The sequence below is a fragment of the Narcine bancroftii genome, chromosome 3, assembly GCF_036971445.1.
Source record: "Narcine bancroftii isolate sNarBan1 chromosome 3, sNarBan1.hap1, whole genome shotgun sequence".
NCBI classification, from domain to species: Eukaryota; Metazoa; Chordata; class Chondrichthyes; order Torpediniformes; family Narcinidae; genus Narcine; species Narcine bancroftii.
This window is the reverse complement of record NC_091471.1, coordinates 345,459,998-345,485,293: the sequence shown is the minus strand read 5'-3', so window position 1 is coordinate 345,485,293 and position 25,296 is coordinate 345,459,998. Positions and strand designations below refer to the sequence as shown.

Sequence of the window (25,296 nt, the reverse complement as noted above, 5' to 3'; positions counted from 1 at the left end):
GAACACATTCCTTGCCAACCAATGTAGTAAGTGATATTTAGATTTTTGCAAAAAAAGGTCTTTATGCCATTAACAAAATAAATCATATAAAATGTCACATATTCACCCCTTAATTGTACAACAAATAAAAATGTTGGACGATATATAAAATAACAGCATCAGAGGTTATTTCAGTTTTGGCAATTGCAGTAAATTTTCTTGATTGCATTAGTTAATACTATAAAAGGAAATATAGCAACTAATGACCAAAAATAGATCATCAGCACAAAGCTACACTGCTCACCTCAAATTGCTAATCAGCTTCTTAGATTACAGTCTAGAGCAGGGGTGGGCAACTTTTAAAAAGTATTCCCTATGCCATAAGTGCTTAAGGTGGTATGTGAGTTGGAAGGGAAGGTTAAGAATCACTGCTCTCGACCCAATTGTTACTGGAATATTTTGCTTGAGGAAAATGGTCATTGGCCCATTTCCTTTGGAGTTCTGAAACCGTGCACATAACGAGTTTATTAGGTACGATTAAAACAGTGGTTTTCAAACCTTTTACTTTTCACTCTCAGACCACCTTTACTAATCACAGAGCACTTATGACAGAGGGATTACTTAGGTGGAATGTGAGTGGAAAGAGAAAGGTTGCCCACCCCTGGTCCATGTACCTTGTACCATATGTTTAATTTAATGTATCTCATGATGTGAAACATTAGTAATGACTTACGGACATAAGAGCAAGTTTGGGATCCACTGATAAGATCAAAGTCAAGTAATAAAGCACACAGAAGATGTGAAATTTTTTCAGTCAAATATTTGTCTATCAATCTTTTGAAATTTCAACTAATTTTCTTAAAGAAAAATACTGCCAGTGGTGAAAATCTTAAATGAAAATAGAAAATGCTGTAAATACTAAATGGAGTAGTCAGAATTTGTGGCGAGAGAAATATTAATACAAAACTTCTCTGGTTCTCTCTTCACTGATGATCCCTGAACTGCAAAGTATTTTTTTTTTCTTTCTCTCTATGGGAAAAATGATTTACTGGAAATGTCTCCATTTATTGCCATTCTTAATTTCTTGGGGGGGCGGGAATAAGTGTTGAAATAAGCCTCCGCAAACTGCTGCAGTCTCGATGCTTCAGGTACTCAAACAATGCAAGGCAGGAAGCTTCAGGAATCTGACCTTCGATGATAAAGGAATGGCTATATATATATTCAGGTCCCAATAACATGCAGGAAAACCTCCAAATGGTGGCATTATCAATCACATTATTATTGTTCTAGATTGTAGATGCCATGAGCTTGGGATATTCTGTCAAACACATTGTGAAGAGCTTTGTGCAGTGAATCTTGAACATGATTTGCATTGGAGTGGTGGTGTGCAACAAATGGAGACATTTCCAGTAAATCATAACGAGTCCATTAGGTACGATTAAAACAGTGGTTTTCAACCTTTTTCTTTCCACCCACATACCACCTTAAGCAATCCCTTACTAATTACAGAGCACCTATGGCATAGGGAATATTTAAAGTGGTATGTGAGTGGAAAGATAATGTTTGAGAACCACTGCTCTAAGATGAGGGCTGAGCACCAGGAATACTTTAATAAGTATAACCAAGCACTTTTACATCTATCTGAAATGGCAAATGGTATCTAAATTGAATGCTTCATTCTAAAGATGCCAATTATCTCAGTGCAGCAGTCCTTCAAGACTGAACCTGTGTCTGGAGTGGTGTTTGATCCCATGGCCTAGATTAAGAAAGGAGAATGTTATGCTTGAGCCATGAAGTAAGTAAAAGGGAAAGAATGAAAGATTTGGCACTATCATGCAACAATAGCCCATCTGAAAGTTACTAAGAACTTGAATAACAACATAAACAATAAGGCTATATTTAAAGCAAATAAAGGAATTTCAGAAGGTTGCTGGATCAGTTCATAAAAGCTAGTTTGACAAGTCAAAGACAACAATTTTATTTTTAAGATAGCTCACAGACATACCAGAAGATGATGGCTTAAATGATAGTTTTTCCTTTGTTCTTTCACTTACCTATTTTTTTTCCACATTTTGATCATCTGGAATGTTTTTGTTCCCAGAGCAATGATCATTTGTGAAGCAAGACCTTGGCACAAGATCTATCATTTATGCATCCAGCTGCTCAGATCAATCGCACAGGTATCAATATAATCTTAAAATTATGATTCAGTCAGAGACAAGTCATTTATGTAGACTACTAGCACTGATTTAAACTAGCCATTTTATTTTAAAACTAAGTATCATGGGAGAATTAAAGTTAGTAAACTTATTAAAGTTAAACTTATTAAAATTAAAGTTTGATCTTGTGGTCTATGCATACTAATTTTAACAGAGAAAGAAAAAAAAATGGTACGGCATTTTCATGATGACCATGGTGGATTAACATTGCAGAGGAAAAAGAAATGAACCAATTCATAACCTTTAGCTGAGCAGTGAACATACTGTTTTCTAAAACTTTATCACATGGTTAAAATTCTAATATCAAAATCTTAATTTCTGATTTTTATACTTTGGGTGAAATGGAAACAAGAATCACAGTGAACAACAGACCATGATATGTAATGATGTCAATTTAATTATGATTTCAATTCCCTTATTATAGGAATTTTTTTGTTAGATTATGGTAATTTCTAATGTTTTTTTTATATCTGTATATATCATATGCACAACTTGGAATTTTTCACATCACGTTATGATTTTAATGTCAACATAAATTTATTCTTTCATTCTGCACTGGAGTCAATAAAAATTGTTGAAAATAATTAGCCATTATGATTCTGGACTTCTTGAAACAGTCCAAGCTTGCTTTATGTAAGAGGGACCATACAAAAGTAAAAATGGTCAGCAAAAATAAAGAAATTGCTGAGCTCAGTGTGAGGGCAGGAAACAACACCTATACAGACATGGATATATCAAAAAATGATTTTTGAGAGATGGCCTGAGTACAACCGAAACAAAGACCATTTGATGTATCCTTGTAACTTGCATCCTTAGGAGTTCCTACTGCTACACTTTTGATCTAAAGAGAGTAATTGAATTCGAAGGAGTAGCTTTTCGATACAATAACAAATTCAGCCAGATGAATGAGTCCATTGGTCAGTGGAGCAGGGGAGAATATCGGTTGACCCTCTGATCATGGAAGAAGCAATGGCCTCTCAGACTATCTGAGTCTTGAGATGGAGATGTAAATGGAATGCACGTCCTTGGTAAAGATAAGTCAGATGGAAGCAGGGAATTGTCAAATGTCAAAATGGCGTAGGGAATTAGATATATCAGTGAGCAGGGAATGGATTCCTGGCTCTAGTCTCTTCTCACCTACATCTTTGAAACCTCTGTAATGTCTTTCAGCAATAAAGTTTTTTTTTCTCTTTCACTCCCCTCATTTATGAACCAGCATATTCCAAGGGAAACTTTAAAATTAAAAAAAAATCTTTTAAAATTTAAATTATTTTAAAAAAAATTAGATGTGCAGAATGAGAACAGGCTCATGGGCCGGTGCTGCCCAAGTGACTTACACCCCGGTACATTTTTTGAACAGTGGGAGGAAACTAGAGCCCCTGTTGTCCTGGGTAAACTTGTACCTCTCATTTTGATCATTTTAGATTGGTCACAGTGTTTGAGCTACCAAAAGAAAATAGGCACACACACCAAGAGCAGTTCAGTTTATACAAATGTTTATTACAAATTCAAAAGCTGATTTCAAACTACAATATGCTTGCCCTTCCCAACTATACTTATCAGCGCCTGGACTGGTCCCAACTGCCGAAGCGAGGCAACGACTGCACACTTGTGGTAGGTTGTCGGGGCGCCGGTAGCAGCTTCTCCACCTCCCTCGACCAGGACGTTAGCTGGACTCTTGCTGAGAGATTTTGCCACCTCTCGGAGAGTCTCTAACTTCAGCATTGGGACCATGGCTTAGTTTACCCAAAAGTTGTTTACTTCATAGCTTATCTCTTTGAACAAATGATTTAATTATCTTCAAGGTCTCCTGACAGTCTGCGACCAACAAAAGAAAACTACATCTCTGGGCCTCATGGTGGAAGTTAGATTATGTCTTCTGATTCAACTGCATCCTGGGCCCCTCGGTAGAATTTAGGTTATGTCTGCTGATTCTCAAAAACAAGCAGGTTCTCAGCCTTGCAGAAGCAAAGGCTGCAAAAGTAAAAAACACGGTTTAAATCTTCCATTACACCTGTGGAAAACCCACACAGACACAGGGAATTCAAACCCCGGTCCCGATCACTGGTACTGTAACAACATTGTGCTAACTGCTATGCTAACCATCCAACCCCTGTCTGAGATATTCTCATTATTCTATCCTTTCATCCCTCCCACCTTCTCTACAATTTAAAATGAGCTCTTCCCCAGTTCTAAAGGTAAAGGTTCCATTATTGTCACACAATACTACAGTTAGAATGTAATGTACCTGAAATTCTTTAACTTTGTCTACTGCAAGGAAGACAGAGAGTCGCCATTTTGTTCAGCACCCCTCACAGAAATGAGGCCCCAGCGAGGAACGCGACCCCTGGTTTTCAAGACCAGTATTTTAACCACTGAGCTATCGGACAAAGGGCCTTGCGACAACAGGCCTTTGATGTAAACATTCACTCTATCCCCTTCTACAGATGCGAGCTGACGTGACCATTTTTTGCATGTACTGTTTTTAATTCCCAATGCCTCAACACAAAGAATAAAAATAATTTAATGGATAGAATTCTCCAGTAAAACTGATGCACATGCTTTGCTCTCAAACAATTTTTCCTCTGGTTTACAAAATTTGGTGGTTGATCAAATAAAATCTCCACTATTACTAATTAAATACCTGTATTGTGCTAATCCACAAAATGCAAGTTTTTAATATCTTGAGAGTTTTCAAGCATGAAACTACAAAGGAATATTTTGAAATGTTAACCATCATAATCACATCATCAACTCCAGAAATTAAAGGCAGCACCACTGCTTTAGGCAATCTGTCTGATAAAACCTTGCACACTTCACTGAGGCCAATCACATTCTGTATCCAAGTCCTGTGAAATAATGCTTTCCAGCATGTGCTCAGATTGAATACAGTCTGTCAAAACAATTCCCATAGTTCGGGAAATACAAATCTCTACTTGCAGCTTTGCAGTACTGTTGGTAACCATTGCTTTTCCAATTGGCAAATATTAAAATAGCAATGTTCTTTGGAAGAAAACAGATCCCATCTTTATTAAAGCAATGAACACAACGAAGTTGTTGGAAGAAACTAACACAATAATCTCCACATCTTGACCGAATGTGTATAAAATAGAAATGCTGATTGTACCAATACAGTATCAAAGGTTGTTACAAATTCAAATTCACTGAAACTGCAAAATGGTGTGGAACTAGTACTTCCAAGTTATGCAGATGACAATTAATAGACATGATTTTAATTTTTGCGTAACTAAGATACTGAGACCTCCAGAAAAACAAGCACAAAAGCTAGGTTTCTCAATTAACCTTTATGGATAGCAAAATGCAGACTTCTCAAGTACTAATTTAAATTGGTTACTGTAAGAAGTTTTCCTTGAGGAAATGGAAGATGTGTGGCTGTGGGAGTGCTGCAGGCAAATTCATGGACACGTGAATCGCAAAAAGTTGGGTTGCAGGTACAACAGGTTATTAAGAAGCCAAATGGAATGTTGGCCTTCATCGCTAGAGGAATTGAATTCAAGAGTAGGGAGGTCACAGTGAAACTATACAAGGTACTGGTGAGGCCGCATCTGGAGTACAGTGTGCAGTTCTGGTCTCCATACTTGAGGAGGGATATACTGGCCTTGGAGGCAGACCAGAGGAGTTTCACCAGGTTGATTCCAGTGATGAGGGGGGTTGACCTACGAGGAGAGACTAAATCGCCTGTAATTATACTCACTCGAATTAAGAAGAATGAGAGGAGATCTTATAGAAACATAAAATTAGGAAAACGATAGATAAAATAGAGGCAGGAAAATTGTTTTCACTGGTAGGTGAGACCAGAACAAGGGGACACAGGCTCAAGATTCGGGGGAGTAGATTTAAGATGGAGATGAGGAAAAACAGTTTCCCCTCCCCCAAGTGTCCACGGATTTGCCTCCGGCGCTCTACAGCCCCACAGCCTTCAGTCCAAACCATCAGCAACCCTAGCTCCGGATGACACAATCAGGAAGCTCCAGCACCCTCAGCCCCTCTCGTATCCCAGTTCTGATACTTGGTAGCCCCTCAAGTCTGTCTCAAGCCAGTCTCCAGCAAGTCATAGCCTGAGGCATGTCCCTTAACTATAGTCGCCAGCAATCCGCAGCCTGTATGGGTTCCTTGCCTCAAGTCACTGACAGTCTGCCACCCGTGGTGTTCAGCCGCAGAACCCGCTCTTGAACAGTCACCGTGGTCATTGCCCCATGGGTTATCTCCTTCTCAAACCTGCGGTGGGGGGGGGGTGGTGGTAGGATTGTGGTCTCCCTATTTTCCGGTGTCATGCGCCAGCCCTCTGCTTCACCGGAGTCTGTAACCTCTCGTAGCTGTTGACAATACATAGGCACCGCCATCTTGGTCCCACAACCCAGGTCACAGGATTTTAAAAATAAACCATTTGTCTGCTGCTGCAATGTACAAGCTGTTGCACTTGATGGTGTCTAACGTGAGGAAATCTTCATCAGTTGTGAAGCAAATAGTAATATTGTAAAAAATACAAGCTTTCACTCATTTCCAAAGACCACAAAGAGACTGCAGATGAAGGGATCAGCAGCAAAAAAAAAAGCAATCTGCCACAGAAACTCTGCAGGCCGAGTAGCATTGGTGTGAGAAAAAAGAAAGTAAATATTTTGGGCCAAAACCCTTCATCAAGAACAAGAAATCTAGATGAAGGGATCAGACTTGAAACGTTGACCATTCTTCATCTCCTACTGATGCTGCTCAACCTGCTGAGTTTCTCCAGCAGATATTTTTCTTTGATAATTGCTTTGAAGGTCAGCTTCACTATGAAAGACAGACATGCAATCCTGATGCTAGCAAAGCCCTCAAGGATAGTTTAATTACTTAAAATGACCAACCATGTAATCTTTACAATAAAGATGCAACAAAGTGCTCTTATCCTCTTGCTTATGACAAAATGCAATTTCACATGCAATTATTTATTTTAAACAACAAAGCTGTAAAGTTATCTTACAGTCCGATGCCTGTCCCGCATCGGACTGGTCAGCCACAAACGAGCCTGCAGCTGACGTGGACTTTTTACCCCCTCCATAAATCTTCGTCCGCGAAGCCAAGCCAAGGAATTTATTTTAAACAACAAAGCTGTAAAGTTATCTTTATTTTAAATTCTACAACTTTTAGGATTATGTATTATTGGTGGAAATGTTCCACTCACTCAGTATTCCAAATTGATATTAATATATGCAAGAAAAGTGTGGTTCTGCAAATAGATTTTTAAAAATATTTTTTGACTGGTTTGTGGTTAAAGAAATTACTGACCTGGTTAATGGAGTTGGCAGCACAGGATGCAAGGCCTGTTCCAACGGTGGTGAGAAGAAAACAGCCAAGATCGAAGGGTACAGGTGCCATTGCAAATCCTGCAGTGGCAGTTGTTGCAACTAAAGCTGAAATGAACAGTAAACAGGAATTCACTTCAAAGTTCAGGAAAACAAAAACCACGAAGACAACCCTTTATGGTCACTTTTACCCTTTATGAAGGTTGGCAAAGTTAGCCAAAAAATCTTGGTGTGCATTTCAGTCGATTCAATTTATGTCGTATATTCACAGATTAATATGACAGGCTTTCAGACAATATGGAAAAGTTTTCGGTTTAAGATTAATTCATGAGAGGACTGGCTCCCACCATGATGGTTCCTGCTGAATATTTTCTTTTATGCATTCACAAAATCTATAAAGAATCACAACGTATTACGTGCATAGTTATATAATGTACTTACTAAACAATTTAAAACATTTACCCTCAACTATAAAGGTCCAGTCCAAAAGTTTCATTCCAAACAACTTAGCACACTTACAAAGCAGACATCATTTTAAAAGAATTTTGGTAATGGCTATAACTTCAAAGGCCACTTGGGTACATAGAATTGAGATAGTTTTGTTAAGTTTTGCTTCAACCCTGTATTTAAGGAGTTCTGTGAAGTCTTCAATCTGTGACTTTTCAGTACATTTACCAATTTTCTAGTCAGACATTCAAGCTGTCCCCATTCTCAACAGGCTGGGTCCAGAAAGCTGTAGTCCACCCATCTGCAGCCTGCTGGACAATATTGAATTCCACAACTTCTTAAAACTTGCTGGAGTTGTCTAGATCAAAAATGACCTTTTCAGCATCCACTACCTATCTGGTGATACTGGGTCAGTATTTCATCTCTCCATTAGCACAGCTTGATCTGTTGGTCAGATTCCATATCCCTGCATTCCACAACATTTCATGCTTCCTTTGTATCATCATTCAGTAATTTCTCCCCCATTATCCAAATGACTGAAGAACATCCACTGTTTATCTCCACGACAATCCTGGCCTTACCCAAACAAAAAAAAATATTCATTTTGGTCTTTCCATTGATTTCCCATCATCTCAGTCAAATGGTACAGTATAGAAATGGGTCCTTTAGCCCACTACATCCATGGTGACCTTTGAGCTCATCTACACTTATCTCATTTGCCTGCATAAGGACTGACTTTCTGTGCCTAGCCTATTTGAGAAAAAGTCTCAATGCTGTTTCAACATGATTTTATCTGATTCCACCACTTCTTGCAGGAGGTTCCAGACACCAACCAGCCCCTGATTTTAAAAAAAATGTACCCCTCAGATCCCCCTTTTTTCACTTACCTCTCATATTAATTAAATCTATGCCCCCTTGTTTTTGATACCCCTAATCGGGGGGGGAGGGGGAAAGGGATTTTGACAAGCATGCCACAAGTCTTCTTTGCTATTTACCCGTTGAGGCAAATCCACAGACACTCAGCAACTCTGAGGAGACTCTCCTTTGCTTCACTTTCTTGTCTGTAAGAGGTGCTTCAGGCAGTTTCTGCCGATGGCGAATCGGTCTGCCTTACAGCAAACAAAAGGCAATTTTGTGCAATATGACAGTATTTTTATTACATGACAGTAAATTGAATCTTGTCACTTTCAAGAAGCTAAGAACTTGGTCTTCGTGGTCCCTCTGTTCATCAATATTCCCTACAACTCACTGCATACTCCTAACTCTACAACTTGAAACAAACTTCTCTTTTTTCCACTTTCCCAGTTCTGACAAAGGATCTTGGATCTGAAATACTAACTCTGCTTTTCTTTCCACAATTGCTCCCTCAGCTGGTGTGTGTTTCCAACCTTTTCTCTCTTTGATTTCAGATTTACAGCATCCAAAATTTTTTTGATAGTTTTAAAGAAAACTAAAGTGCTCCTCAGATAATACCAATGAACTCCTACTCTAGATCTTGTCTGTTCATCACTGTAGCTTTGCAACACATTGCACACATTAGCTAAAATGTCATTATGATGCAGTCTATGATCCTTCACAGTCATAGAACATAGTTGTCAAATTTCCAGTGATAGCAGGATTCATTCAGTAGATCTCCCTCAATGTTACTTACAATTGTATGGTGTAACACAAGTCACAAAGGCAACCAAGTCATAAAGATCTCCTCCCTCTTTTCATTCCGTAGAAGGGAAAGTGGTAGAAATAATAAATGGAATGCAAGTTGATAGAGAAACTACTAGAAAGTCCCAATTTGTTTCAAGTAACAAAGTCTAAAGGGATATACTACATCCAAAGATACTTTGGGAGGTGAAGGTGGAAGTTGCAGAAGAACTTGTCATGCTTTTTTTTCTAATTTGGCAAGGAAGATGCCGAGGCAACTGGAAAATATCAAAAAGGTTTAAAACATGTGAGGCAATATCAGTCAGATGTAAGCAAACTTCTTAAATTAATAATCAAGGAAAGCTTTCATTGACATTTGAAAAAACTTTCAAATGATAAAAAAGACACAAGTTTGTTGAAAGTAAATTATGTCTGAATAACCCAAGTGATTTTTTTTTCCATGAAGGGAATGCAGTTGATTAGATTTAAAGATGTTAGACACAAAGGAATTAAAAGGTTGGAAATTGGCTTTGAGGAAAAAAAAGCAAATGATTTGGATATGAATGTGCAGGATAAAATTTCCAAATTTTTAGGTGACACGAAGCTTCAGTATATCAAACAGTAAGATGGTTAGGAGCAGACTGCAGGAAGACAGAGCAGATAAGTGCAGGTGAACTTTAATGGAGAACTGATATGTTTTAGCAAAAGAAACAATACAGGCTAAGTGGTGCAGTTCAAAAGGGTGTATAGAGTTACAGCGGGTGCTAGGTGTACATGTGCACAAGTGACAGAAAGCAATTGTTACAGCATTTGCAGTCCAAGGAGAGATAAATAGATGAAGAGATTACCATTTATTTAATTATGTAACCTTAACAAAACAGTGAAGAAACAACTGGCAGAATACAACCAGTGCACATCCTTTGATAACTCAGTTGGTCGAGAGGAGGACTGTAATGGAAATATTTTCATCCTTGGATCACTGGTTTGAATCTGGCTCGGAGTGGCTGTTTTTTTTGGGTGGCATGGTTAGTGTAACGATTGTGCCAGTGACCGGCATTCGAACCCAGCACGGTCTGTAAGGAGTTTAAACATTCCCCCCGTGTCCACTTGGGTTTCCTATGGGTGCTCCAGCTTCCTTATACTGTTCAAAATGTACTGGGATTGTAGGTCAATTAGACAGCATGGGTTTTTGGGGCGGAAAGGGCATTAAGTGCTGTATGTCTAAAATGTTAAAAAAAAATTAAAAATTTGGGCCACAAATAGAGTATTTTTGATTAGGATGCTTGTACAAGAGCTTCACATCCTTCTTCGAGATGGTACGTAAAAGATGTATTAGACTAGTTTTACAGATGAGGTATTTCAGCCAAAATCTTAGAATGGAGATTCTATGGTAGTCTTCCTTGGGAAAAAAAACACTGAGATAATCATGAACAAGACCATGGCTGGATTAGACAATTAAATTAGCAGGTTGTTCAAGAGACAGGGAAACATTTTAAAATGCTGGTCATAAAGATACAATTGATAATTATGGGGGAAACCAGTGGAATAGTTTGGATTTGATCTAAAATGATAAAATATGGGCTCAAAGAAATGAATGGCTCCCTATTTGTTTTGTACTCAAATTTATGGTTCCCCTTTTAAAAGATCTTTCTCTAGCCCCCACTCTTCTCTTTAATTTGTGGTACGAGGTTCTTCCAGCGCCTAGTCAGGAAGAGGACAGCCACACCAACCCTCTGCTGTTTGAATGTGATTAAACACAATTCATAATTTTCTGCACAAGTCTAATAAAGACTTGTTTAAGACACTGGAGACCATTTGGCATTCAGATTACTGATTGCTGACAGCCTTATAGACTGCTCAAACAGCAAGTTACCGCTAAAGTGTGATCTCCAATTGTAACCTGTGCCAACACATAAGATTACCAAACTAATTTATAATGTCTTGATGAATTTTACCTCCTAATGATAGATATACAAAAAGCATAATGTAAATAGTCTAAAACAGTGGTTCTCAACTTTTTTTCTTTCTACTCACATACCATTTTATGTATTCTCTATGCTTAGGTGCTCTGTGATTAGTAAGGGATTGCTTAAGGTGGAATGTGGGTGAAAAGAAAAAGCTTGAAAATCACTGTTTTAATCATATCTAATCGACTCGTTATGTGTACGGTTTCATAACTCCAAAGGAAATGGGCCAATGACAATTTTTCTCACAAGCAACATATTTCAGTAACAATTGGGTCCAGAGGAGTGATTCTCAACCTTACCTTCCCACTCACAGACCACCTTAAGCAAAACCTTACTAATCACAGAGCATTTATGGCATAGGGATTACTTAAAAAGGTATAGAAGTGGAAAGAAAAAGGTTGAGAACCACTGGTCTACACCATGTATATTAAAAAACTAACATCTACCCTGTAAAAATTGCTTGAGATACTCAAATGATTGGGACTACATCACAAATTCCAGTATTTGCTTGAGGCCATTCTATTTATATAGCATATACTTACGTAGGCATGGCTCTGAGCATTTGTAGAATCCCCACTCTCAACTTTCATATTTTGTATCACACAATTTTCTCAAAACTTTGTTTCTACAAATGGGTCATATCTCATCAAAGCAATTGGTTGCAATGATTAAGTAAATAATTAAGTAACTGATTAAGTAAAGAATGTAAAAATCAACCTGGCAACAAAAGTAATGGAATTATAAAAATGAGGGGTACTCTCCCTGGTTCTCCATTAAAAACAGCTGAAAATGTGAAGTATGGAGTACTCAGCAGTGGGCGAGCTTTAATGTGAAACACCAAAGTCTGCAGACACTACGATTGACGTAAAAACCCAGAAATGCTGGAGGAACTCAGCAGGCTTCACAGCAACCATAGGCGGTAAAGATATCAGAATTTATTGTCATGAACAAGCCATGAAATTCAGTGTTTAGCTGCAGCATCATAGAGCAAACATTCAAATTATAACCATCTTACAACATTACTATATAAAAAAGTGAATGAAAAGTAAGGCAGTGTCTTTGGTTCATTGATTATTCAGGAATCTGATGGTAGCGGGGAAGAAGCTGCCCTTGTGCCGTTGAGTGCTCGTCTTTAGGTCCCTGTACCTTTTCCCTGATGGTAGCAGAATGAAGAGGGCATGGCCTAGGCGGTGGGGGTCTTTGAGGATAGAGGCTGCTTTTTTTTTTAAAAAAAAGATATTGCCCCATGTAGATGACCTCCATGGAGTGAAGTCTGGTCCTTGTAACGTCGTAGGCCAAGTTAACAACCCTATGGAGTTTATTCTCGCCTTGAAAGTTGGTGCCTCCATACCAGAGAGTGATGCAACCAGCCAGAATGTTCTCCACAGTACACCTGTAGAAGTTTTACGAGAGTCTTTGCGAACCAAACCTCTTCAGACACCTCACAAAGTATGGCCGCTGGTGAGCCTTCTTTGTGTTTGCATCAATGTGGTTGCTCCAGGACAGATCCTTGTAGATGTTGCCACCCAGCAATTTAAAGTTCTTGACCTTCTCCACTAGTGAGCCCTTGATGAGGACTGGGGCGTGTTCCCCTGACTTACTCCTGACACTCTAACATTTGGGGCCTGAGCCCTTCTTCAAGGTATACGCAAAGAACAGGAAAGCATTAGAGTAACTCCAGTTGTGGTCTCTTCTACGTTGAGGAGACTGGACACAAACTGGGAGATCACTTTGTTGATCACCTCAGCTCGGTCTGCTGCAATATTGGGGATCTCCCAGTGGCGACTCATTTCAATTTCCTGCCCTATTCCCTTGCCAAAATGACTGTCTCATACACTTCTCTCTTTTTTTTTTTGCAGAGCCAAAATAAACTCTCACCTTACGATATTCAATGAAGATGTTTTGTTGGTCTGGACTCCACCCCCACCATTCTGACACCTTCCTGTTCTTTGCTTGTATTTTGAAGAAGGGGTTAGGCCCAAAATGTGGGCAATATATATTTTCCTTCAATGAATTTTGTGAGGCCCACCGAGTTCCTCCAGCCTTTCTGTGTGTTTTTAATAGCAGGATGACTGACCAACTTCTTTCACATTGAAATTTTGCGCAGTCGTATTGCTTCACAAAATGTTTGAAAAAAAAAAAAATCCCAGGGTTCCCCCCACACTCCTCCCCACAAGATGAATTTCCCAATCTTTATTTCATTCTAATTGAGATTTCCTGCTTTAGGTTTCTCCTTTTTTTGGCCCTTGCTGGACATAGAAAGGATTCTTTAGTTTGACTGGATGGGAGAACCTGTTATACCATGATTCTTCACAGACTTTGTAAATACTCTGGACGAGGCTGGACTGATTTAGTTGCCATATTTTAATCTGTACAGTGATGCCCAAGAAAACTTGGTGGGCACTGGTCAGATGGATGAATGGTAAGTGCCACTCCTTAAATGGCGATTTGAAAATCTCGTTCATTAAAAATATTATCTGCTACCTTATTTTTATTTTTAAAAATGATCTTGTAATATCTGTTGTGTCTTCATCAGCAGGTAATATTATTGAGAGAGGCTGTGTGGCAGTCTGCTCCCAAATCTCAGACTGTCATCTTTTAGAATGAGCACTTGAAAGCAGAGAACTGCAAGTCATCAATCTTCCTGCGAGTTTACCCTCTGCTGCTTCTTCAAAAGTCCTTCAATTCTAATCTCTTTGAGGGGAACGACCAGGAACTGCTCTCCATCATGCCACTTCATATGCTCATCAAGAACGAGCACCAGGTTGCTGATGCAAAGTACTTCCCAGCACCCCCCCCCCCCCCCCCCACCCCACCCACCCCATAACTCAGTTATTTCCTCGTCTGGATTTTTGCCAATGCCAGACCAAAAAAAAACCAAATCAGATCTCTAAATATCTTGCTGCATTACAGTTTAATCATTTGATGAATTACTAAATTCATTTCAACATCTGCTATTCAGGCTTATTTATGTCCACAATATGCAGTTGTTGGCATCCGTTTACTGCCGCCAGGCTAAAAGAATGAGGTGGTGTTTAGTTCATTACAAATTTCAGATCGCACCAGATACCGCAAGTTTAGGAATAGCTATTCATTAGTTCATAACTCATTAACATTGCTTAGATATACTCGACCTATGACCTATGGATACTCATGACCTTATAGCACATGGTGTTACATTCAAATCCTTCTTTGTAATTAAGTAATCAGATCCTTGATACATGTAATGCATGGAAAAACAGATCAGTTTGCACAACAATTTCTAAACTTTTTTTATTTTTAATACACCATGGTAGAAGCTGATTCTGGCCATTTAAACCCAGTGCTGTTCAATTATACCCAAATTAACCTACAACCCCATATTTTGTGGAGGGTGGGAAGAAACCAGAGCACCCAGAGGAAACTATTGCAGACATGGGGAGAATGCACAAACTCCTTACCGGCAGTGCCAGATTTGAACCCGGGTCACTGGTGCTGTAATAATCCCTCCCCTGACAACCCCAAGTTTGATACTAGTGAAATTTTTAGCTAAAATCACACATCTCCAGAAAAGATGGCACCTCTTTCCTGGCAGGGACAACCCAATTTTAGATTTTTGCTGATTAGGTTAGATAAGGATACCTGGTAAGAACAGTACAACTCCCCAGAAACTGTATGCATACAACCATCATTCTTGGAACCACTCAATCAGACACCAGTTCCACCATTTAGAAGTTCATAGTTCGATTGAGTCCAACTAGACCACTGTAACTACTAATACAAAATCATGTGTTCTCAAAGACGGTCTTCAGATTATGGTACATGGTTGAAAGAGGTGGGGAGGGCTATGGACTGGGTGTAGGTCAGTGGGTCTAGGCTTAAAAAAAAAGGCTTGGCACAGACTAGAAGGGCTGAAGGGACCTGTTTTTGTGCTTGAAATGTTCTATGATATCACGGGAAACTGTTGTTTATCTGCTGTGATAATCTTCAAGAAGATAGTACTTCATTCAGTTCACTATTAGAATTTGAAGTTTCTTGGTAGTTTTTCAGTCATTATTGTCCTCCATTTTTAGAATTACAAAGTTAAAAATGTGCACTTGATTTTATGCCAATGAAAGGCTGTGTATGTAAACAACAGAAAATTGACAGAAGTCAAAACGAAAATGAGTTAAAGTAAAAAAAAGCGGCAATGAATCTGGCATTTCCTATTAACATTCTGTGAAGAGCTCAAAATTAATTTCCCAATGTAATTGAAGTGGCCAGTAACAGATGGGTAGTTAATTAAATGTCAAACTTAGATTTGCTTTATTCATTTGTTACAATAATTTTTCCTACACAACTGATCTGTATAAAAGCCATGTGGAAAACAAATGATTTGTTTGGGTGCTACCACTGACCTTGAAAGATACATTTCATCCCATAAATAGACTTCCAACAGCAATTGTCTCATGGATTATTTTAGATAATAATTATAAATTGTCAAATAACTGAAATAACATTCACTTCTGTTAGCACATCATGGAGTGAAACCACACATGTAAATTGTAGGGCATTACTCAATTTAAACTCCAGCAGTGAATAAAAAAAAACCCATATGAAGCAAGATAAATTGGAATTCTCTGAAGCGGCATTGCATTTGTGGTAAACAGATGTTAATTTATCCAGGAATTCTGCACAAGCAATTATAATGGAATGCAGGGGGAAAAAAATGGTGCTTGGACAAATATTATTTTCCTCACTCCATTCCCATGCTCTGCCAAAATGAGACCACCCACAAATTGGATGAACAACACCTCATATTCCATATGAGCACCTTCTAACCAGATGGCATTATCATCGATTTTTTCAGTTTTGTTAGGCATTCCTGGCCCCTCATCTTTCTCAATAGGTCCTTTCAAACTATTCCCCGATTAGCATCCCAGTTACATGGCAGGTAGACAGGGAACCCAGCTAAACGTTCCTGGGTTGCACCGACAGGCGATTTGAAAACGAAAATGACTGACCCACTTATTCCGGTGACGTCAGCGCTTGCGTGCCAACGTCGCCGGGCAGCCAGCATCCAAACATCTGATGAGTATGTGACATTGCCGAGGTGGGATCCCCTTAAGCCACTGGACTGCTGATTTAATGGGTAGATCCCCCCGCAATTCCAGCACCTTTGCCTCAGTAATCACACCTGAGTCCCAGGAGGGCTACCCAAGTGGTGCAGTTTAAAAGAGGCTAACATCTTCTTTCCTCTACCTCTTTTCCTCTCAGTCTCCTTTCACAAAGTCAGAAACAAACCCCTCCCCCAATCAATTCTCTCCTTTCATATCCAATTAATACCTTTGTCTGTACTCTTCCTCCTCCCCATTCTTCTAGTCTTCCAGCCTTCTAATTCAAACATCTGCCTTCTTTTTACTCATACCTTGAAGGGCTCAGGCCTAAAACATCAGTAATATTTCTTTACCTCCTATGAAATGTTGCAAGACCTGCTTAGTTCTTCCATCATTTCTATTTTTACAACAATCACAGCATCTGCAGACTTTTGTATTTCACTCCAATTTCAATCCCAGTCTGTTCACCAACATGATTGTGGTATTTTAAATAGATTGAAGCCAAAGAAATAGAATTCTTCCTGACCGTTGATTTTATTCACAAATAACACAGGAATCTAAATTGACTTAAAGTAAATTAAAGTTTAAAAAAAGTATATTCAGATTACTTTTTTCTTTTACCTTTGCAATGATATCTAATGGTTGATGAGACCAAGGTTTCATGTTTCCTTACTGGCAATAAACATACACTTAAAAAAAAAAGACATTAGCCAGCTGTTTCTGAACATTCTTAAACCTTGAGAGATTGTATTTTTTTTTAATATAATTTTTGCTATATTACATAATAATTTGACCCAGTATAATCACTTTCGGTATCAAAGACAAATTAGTGAAATAAAATAAATCTGCAGATGTTGCAAATCAAAAAGAAAAACAAAAAGAACTAGAAACACTCAGCAAATCAGGTAGTTTTTGTGGAAAGAGAAACAAAATTAAAATTCATGTCAGAGATCCTTCAACAGAATTGGGTCTCTCTCTTTACCAGTTCCAACAAAGGGTCTTAGATAAGAAATGGTAACTCTGTCTCTCTCTATATATATTTTGCTTTATAATCTGTTGAATGATTCCAGGACTTTCAATTACTTCAGACATGAATTGACTAAAACAATTTTAAAAACCCACAATTTAACCAAAGTGGAAGAAAGTCAATACTTGAAAGGGCAATGGAGACACGAATTCGAAGAGTATTTTAAAAAGTGATGCAACACGACAGCAGATGAAAATTAGTTTGTTCTCCACTGATTTTCTGAAATTAAAGGTTTTGGTGACAAAACAGCTGAAGCTTGCGCTTAATAAAAAGGATTTGGTCAGGATATATTCAAAAGGTAACTTTTTAAATAATTAAAAAGCTTTTAGACTGGAACACATTACATAATGTAAGTTTTTGTATCAATGAATTTGCTACAGTGTCAGAAGGGACCCTTTGAAGACAAGTTGTTAAGAAAAAATGAAAAATCAACAACGATAAAGGATCTTTGACACGAAATGTTAACTACCATTATATTTCCCTTTCCACAGATGCTACCTGATCTCCTGAGTGTTTCCAGCATTTTCTTTTTATTTCAAATAAGGTGATTTTCTGTTAGTTGTCATCAACCCAATTCAACCATGCCTTGAAGACTTGAAAGGCTGAAGATGGCTTCAAATTCATTCTGGTCTTTTTCCGAAGTCTGTAATTATTTTGTATATCTGTGATCACTTATATTTAAATTCTGCAGGTAAGTGGCTAAAAAAAGGTTTTGAGTACCCATTCTCAACAGGGGTGGTCATATGTGCACACCCCCTCCCCACCCTGGGGTGGGGCACAACAAATTTAAGGGGAGCCATGGACTGAAATCATAATTTTTGTTTTGTGTGTTGTCAGTAGAAGTAGAGAAGAAATGAACTAAACTTGACTGCTTCACAAGGAAGAGACCTATGAACTTTGAGAAGAGCCTAAGGTTGGGGCCGGGAGGGGTGGGGGGGGGGGGGGGGCACAGCCCCCAAAAAAGTTGAGAATGGTTCTGTGCAGGCAAATGAGGTCACAACTTGGTTAGCAAAAACAAATTGGGCCAAAGGGTCTGTTCCTTGTTACAAAACTCAATCGCTAATCATGTGTTATATCTTATAAGCAACTTATTAACCTATTAAGAAATGGTAACCTATTAACACTACATTGAAAACTCTGAAATAAATTAGCTGAATAGAAACAGAGATTAGTAAACCAAACATCTGCTTAGAAATATACTGGGTTGAGCTTTGCTGCAATTAAAATTGTACTTCTAATATTTATATCCATGAAATGCCCTGAAATAATGATTTAAAAAAACCCACTTTCAGTTAGTGATATTATTCAGATTTTTTTTTTTGCATTTGTCAAGTCAAAAAAAGTGGTAATTTAGTGCACATAAAAGAATGGCTAAATAAATTGTATTCTCTCTCAGAACAATGTAATCAACTTCTAAATGCATTGATCTCACCATATAAAAAAGCTTAAATATTTTGTCGTACAATACCTGTAAGTTTTATTTTGGATAGTTTAGCATAGATCCCTGGTAGATCTGATAGTTGCACATTCACTTGCTTCCACTGTTTGTCTTTCCCATCATCTTGTAAAGTTGTTTTTTCCTCAGCTACCTTTTCCATTGCTGTTTTATCTGGCATGTGGTCTTCATCCTCATGAAGGTTGGATGGATATGGTGCAATGGTAGGTACTTGTTGAACTGATTGTACTTCATCGTTGTTGATCAAAGGTGGTTTTGTGGGAAAAGGTGATGTTGGTTCAACTTTGGGTTTTGCACGTTGGTGCAGTCCTTTATCAACTTTGGTTATATACTGCAAAAAAAAAAAGGACCATATGCAAGAACATTAAATTTAGACAGATTAACTTTTAAAAGCAATACAAAAACAATACAAGACAGGTATTTAGAGCTTTTAATGTTCTATAATTGCAATTTGAAACCAAATTACAGATTTTAAGTTATTCTTACCTTAAAAAAGGTAACACATAAGACTGAGAATAAATATGGTTATATTCTACAACTGTGGCTCTCAACCTTTTTCTTTACACTCACATACCATTTTAAGTATTCCCTTTGTATGGGTGCTATGTGATTAATCGTACCTAATTGGCTCGTTATATGCACGGTTTCGTAACTCCAAAAAGAAAGGGGCCAATGACAACTTTTCTTAAGCAAAATATTTCAGTAATAATTGGGTCCAGAGCAGTGATTCTCAATCTTCCCTCCCCACCCACATCCCACCTTAATCAATCCCTTACCAATCAGAGCATCGATGGCATAGGGGTATGTGAGTGGAAAGGAAAAAAGTTGAGAACCCCTGTTCTACAATAATATCGATCATTCATAGGTCTGTTTTATGATTCTTTTTTTTTTATAAAAGAACCTGCACTATTTTTAAACCACACGAATGTCTTGCATGTCATGAGCTGGTTGAAGCTCCTTTATCCTGTGACGAAGTTCTCTATGGAGAACTTCAGAAATAAAGTAGTCAATTTTACCTTTTGCAAACCAGAATCAGCTTGAAGCAACAACAAAAAAAAAAACAACGAAAAACAGGTCTCAATGAAATTTAGATTTTGGTTGAATTATACCCTTTGTATCAAATCAATTGAAAGCATTTTCATTTCTATTGCTGCTTTAACCCACAAATTAGAAAACCTTATTCATCTTGTACTTATTATGGTAGACTAGTTCTCCAACTAAACTATAGTTTAATCTTCTTTGGCTTGGCTTCGCGGACGAAGATTTATGGAGGGGGTAAATGTCCACGTCAGCTGAAGGCTCGTTTGTGGCTGACAAGTCCGATGCGGTGATAATTAATAGAGACTATGAAATTAAGGCCACCTTTCAAAAACACTCAAACCCCAAGTCTGAGGCACGAGGTCTAATTTAATTAAATAATGTCACTTTGTGTAGAGTTCAGGAAAATTATTGATTACAGTATTTAGATAAGTGTACAAATTTTGAACGAGTTGCTGCAGTGGTCCCATAAAATTTCATTGAATAATCTATCTAGTCCAAAAAAATGGTTTTATGTATCTCTAGCAGATGATTACGTGAAGAATAATGCTCAGAAGCAGCTGTGTTGAAATGCATACATTAATGTTCTGTAAAGTGTGGAATTTGGTCCATTGACATTAATTAAAGTCATCAACAATTTCACAGCAGCATCCAGCACAAATTCAAACAACAAAAATACTCATGGCACAGTGCCCCCAGAAAGCAGATGATGCACTGGAGATACCTCAGGAGTTATATCTCAGAAAGAATCACCTCTTAGTATAAATGCTCTGGGATTTACAGTTAAGTGCATTGAAATATATAGTTCATTTAAGATTTGTGATCACAAAAGATTTTCATACCATTGATGTAGAATATAACATTATTTCATATCTGGCACCATGAATCAGTTTTAAGCAATTCCCCAATAAGCAAACAGCACAAGTAAAATGTAGATTCAACTCTATCTATGTATGGTTATTCCATTCTCTCAGAACAACTCATTTGGTCCAGGAAATCTTCTAACTCTAAATATCAATTATGCTTTTGGCCTCTTTCAACAAGACTGATAATATAATGATGTAGTAATAAGCTCTGAAATATGGGTATTTTGTCCACTCTGAACCTGGTAATAAATACCCAATTGATCCACTTAAAACCCCTTACATCTGGCAAAGAGGAAGCTTTCTTGCATCCACCTATAATCGAAATTTAAAACTAGGATTTAAAATGGTAAATATGGTAACTTACTGAGACACCGTGCAAATCATCATTTCAATAGTAGGATATTGTAGAATAATGGGATCTAGGTCATCATATTTCAGATCAAAAAAGCAGTTCATAGAGCAACTTTTATCACTGAACAACCATGCTACATATTCCTTAATTATTTATCTACTTAAAACTATAATCTTCTCTTAATTGTTTAGGGTACAAAAACCAGAGAAAATGCTAAGGATAATGCAATCAATACTTGGTACTGAAGTGAAATTTGCATTTGAATGGCAGTCCAAGTTGACACAAATATTCCAAATTCTGATGAGAGCATGGACACTCTTGACCAGCAAGACAACCAAGGGCTCTGATTGCCAATTAATTCGGACATGAGATACAAACAGTTTTTTTTAAATCAAATCACTCTGACTTCTGGCCAAAATAATCAACTAGTTAATTCTTTCAGAGAGTCATTTTTACACTTTGCTAATCAGTTGTAATTTGCTCAATCGTACCTGTGCCCAAGAAGAGTGCGGAAACCTGCCTAAATGACTACCAGTCAGTGATACTCATATCCAGAGTGAAGTATTTTGAGAGCTGGTATTGAAGCATATCAGCTCCTGCTTGAGTGTTGACATTGATCTGTTCCAATTTGCCTATTGCAACTGCAGATACAATCTTACTGGCTCTACACAAAACCCTGGAACACCAAAAAAGCATACATCAAGATGCTCCTTATCGACTACAGTTCATCATTCAACACCATCATCCCCTCAAAATTGATCAGCAAACTCCAAGATCTGGGCCTCAGTACCCCACTCTGTAATTGGATCCTGGATTTCTTCACCTCAACACTACAACGAGTGAGGATTGGCAAGAACATCTCCCCCACAATCTCCATCAGTACTGGAGCACCACAGTGCTGTATTCCTCACTCCCTGGTCTACTCACTTTGCTCCTATGACTGTGTGGCTCAGTATGACAACAGTACCATCTACATATTTGCTGGTGATACCATGGTAGTGGGTTGTATAAAAGGGTGCAACGAGTCCACTTACAGAGAAGGAGATTGAAATCCTGGCTGAATGGTGAACTATGGAAAACCAGAGGTATATGATCCAGTAATCATTGAGAGTTCAGAGGTGAGCACATTTAAATTCATGGGAATCACTATTTCAGAGTACCTTTTCTGGTCCCAACACACAAATGTCATTGTGAAGAAAGTGCATCTATTTTCTCAGGAGTTTGTGGAAGTTTGGTATGACATTGAAAACCTTGGCAAATTTCTACAGATGTGTGATGGGAAGGGTGCTGACCAGATGCATTAGGCCTGGTATGGGGGCATCAATATTTCTGAGGGGAAGGGTGCTGACCAGATGCATTAGGCCTGGTATGGTGGCACCAATATTTCAGAGCAGAAAGCCCTGCAAAATGTAGTGGATGCAGCCCAGTACATTGCTGGCAAAACTCATCCCAACCATCAAGAAAATCTGCAAGGAACACTGCTATGGGAAAACAGCAGTGATCCTGAAGGATCCACGCCACCCAGGACATGCTCTGTTCTCACTGCTGCCATCAGGAAAGGGGCATAGGTTCCACATGACTCCTACCACCAGGTTCAGGAACAGTTGATAATCCTCAACCTACAGACTCCTAAATAAATAAAACACCCAATCATAGACTCATTTAAGGACTCTTACTTTTCATATTACTTATTAGCGATTATTTATTGCTGTATTACACAGCTGGTTTTCACTTTCTTTGCTCTCTTGAATTCTTATCTTTTCTTGAGTACAGTTTTTTTTGCTCTACCAACAAGTAGAAATTCTGCCTGGCCCGCAGGAAATAGAATCTTTGGGCTGTATGTGATGTCATGCATGAACTCTGACAATAAATCTAAACTTCAGCTTTGAGTCTGCAATTTACAGGAGTCTACTGTATTTGCATAACATATCAGCATTAGCCCTTCCATATTGCACTTGTGGTCTAGAGTCTATTGTTTATCACGAATGCAAAAGTCTTTGTCAAATTAATTCTTTCCCACATTGTCTGCATTACAAAATTTGTTAGGTGCAATCCTTTCTCAAAGACTCAAACTCATTGCCTGACTTGTCTTCTCTTCTCACCATGAATGTAGTTTTTGCCGATGCCGTGTCATTTTAGCAATTCAGATCATCCAGTTTTCAAGCAACAGAACAAAACTTGGTCTGTTTACTGCAAATTCAGATTTGTACATCAAACTTTCTGTTGATTGAACCTTCCCAGTAATGCTTTGTCCAAATCCACACATGGTCGATTCTTCATTTATTTTCTATTTGACATAGCGTACAAAGAGGTAAAGGCATAAGAAATCAATTTATGATCAGTCTGCTTTGGATCCAAAATTTCTTCGAGTACCTCGCTCTGTCCTCATGGATCTCCCAGTGGCCACACATTTCAATTCCACATCCCCATGTTGTTGTTCTCTGTGTTGCCTTCCCCCCAGCTCTGTCCTCTCTCTCTCCCTTTTTCCGTGTCTCCTTTCAAAGAGCTAAAGATCAATTCTCACCTTTCCTCTCATTTTATCCAATTAACATCTTTTGCTGGTTTGGACTCCTTCCCTTGTCATTCTTCAGTCTTTATTCTGACGTCTTCCTGTTCTTTGCATATACCTTGAAGGACTCAGGCCCGAAACGTTAGTGCTATATCTTTACCTCCTATGAATGCTGTGAGGCCAACTGAGTTCCTCCAGCATTTGTGTGTGTTTTTACTGCAATCACAAGTGTCTGGAGACTTTTAAGATTCACAGTGGCAGTGGGGGGGTGGGGGGGGGGAAATGCCTGTAGATGTCAATCTGAAAAAAGTGTAAGAATTTTTTGAGGTCATGTAATTGGTAGGTCACCTTATAGCCAAGAAGGAATATCAGATTTATTGTAATGCTAAAGATACAAGCTTTATTAATTGTGATCATTAACATGCTATGTCTCTTGAATAATTAAAATGATAAAGCATGGCCATCTTCCAGCAAGAGCAATGTATAAAGTTTTGTCCATGCCACTGCAAGTTCAGGTTTCTATAATTACAGCCATCACTGAACAGCAACGCCCGCCATTAGTCTGTTCAATTGCCAAGTAGTAGGCCTCGTTGAAAATTTATGAAACACAAATAGAAATCAAAGTCTTAAAATCTAAGTTAACCATGATTCTAAAGTATATTTATTTTTAATGAAAGACTGCAATAGATTCCTTCCTCCTTGAAGAACGCAAGTTTTTCCTACAAATGCAAACAAGTTAAGCATCAAAATAATAATTAAAAATAATTACTTGTATAACAGTGTTAACTAAAATATAGGTTACAGAGTGTAGGTGCCTTTCTTCACTTTAGCTAAATATAGCCTTGTTGGGGTGAACAACAAGCTTCATAATAATAATGCACAATTCAAAGTACATGCTTAAAGCTGCATACAAAAGCAAAAAAGCTGCACTGCAACCCATCATCTTTTTCCAAGAACAACATATAGGCTGAGGCAAGATGACATGGTTTGAAAAGAGTTGGTGTCTCAACACCCCTAATTTCTACACTTTGCTTTATACTGATTTGATGATTTAACAGCGCCAATGTCTTGACTTCCAATTTTTTAATCTTTGCTTTAAGCTCACTAAATAAAAGATGGCATGGTTAGTGCAACATTGTTACAGCGCCAGCGACTGGTGTTCAAATCTGCCAAATCTGTAAGGACCTTGTATATTCTTCCCATATCTGCATGGGTTTCTTCCGGGTACTCAGGTTTCCTCCTACTGTTCAAAAACATACCGGGTCTGTACGTCAGTTGGGTGCCAATTGGCTGGCATGGGATCGTGCCAAAATGGCCTTTTGCCATGCTCTATGTCTTAAATTTAAAAAAAAATCTAAATAATTTTTATGAAGGAATACTCCATCAGGGAAATTTGAAAATCCTCTTTTTCCTAAGT

The 25,296-nt window shown here is 38.2% G+C and overlaps 1 protein-coding gene across 2 annotated transcripts in view; it reads right to left on the bottom strand.

Moving 5' to 3' along the window:
- The window catches only part of cox10 (cytochrome c oxidase assembly factor heme A:farnesyltransferase COX10), a 118,621-nt gene that overhangs the window by 69,832 nt on the left and 23,493 nt on the right, over positions 1-25,296 (bottom strand). For both annotated transcript variants that reach the window (XM_069929549.1, XM_069929548.1), the window contains 2 exons: positions 19,127-19,445; positions 7,488-7,612 (listed from right to left, as the gene is read on the bottom strand). In XM_069929549.1, coding sequence (XP_069785650.1) covers positions 7,488-7,612; positions 19,127-19,445 — 444 coding nt within the window. The remainder of the gene's footprint in view (positions 1-7,487; positions 7,613-19,126; positions 19,446-25,296) is intronic.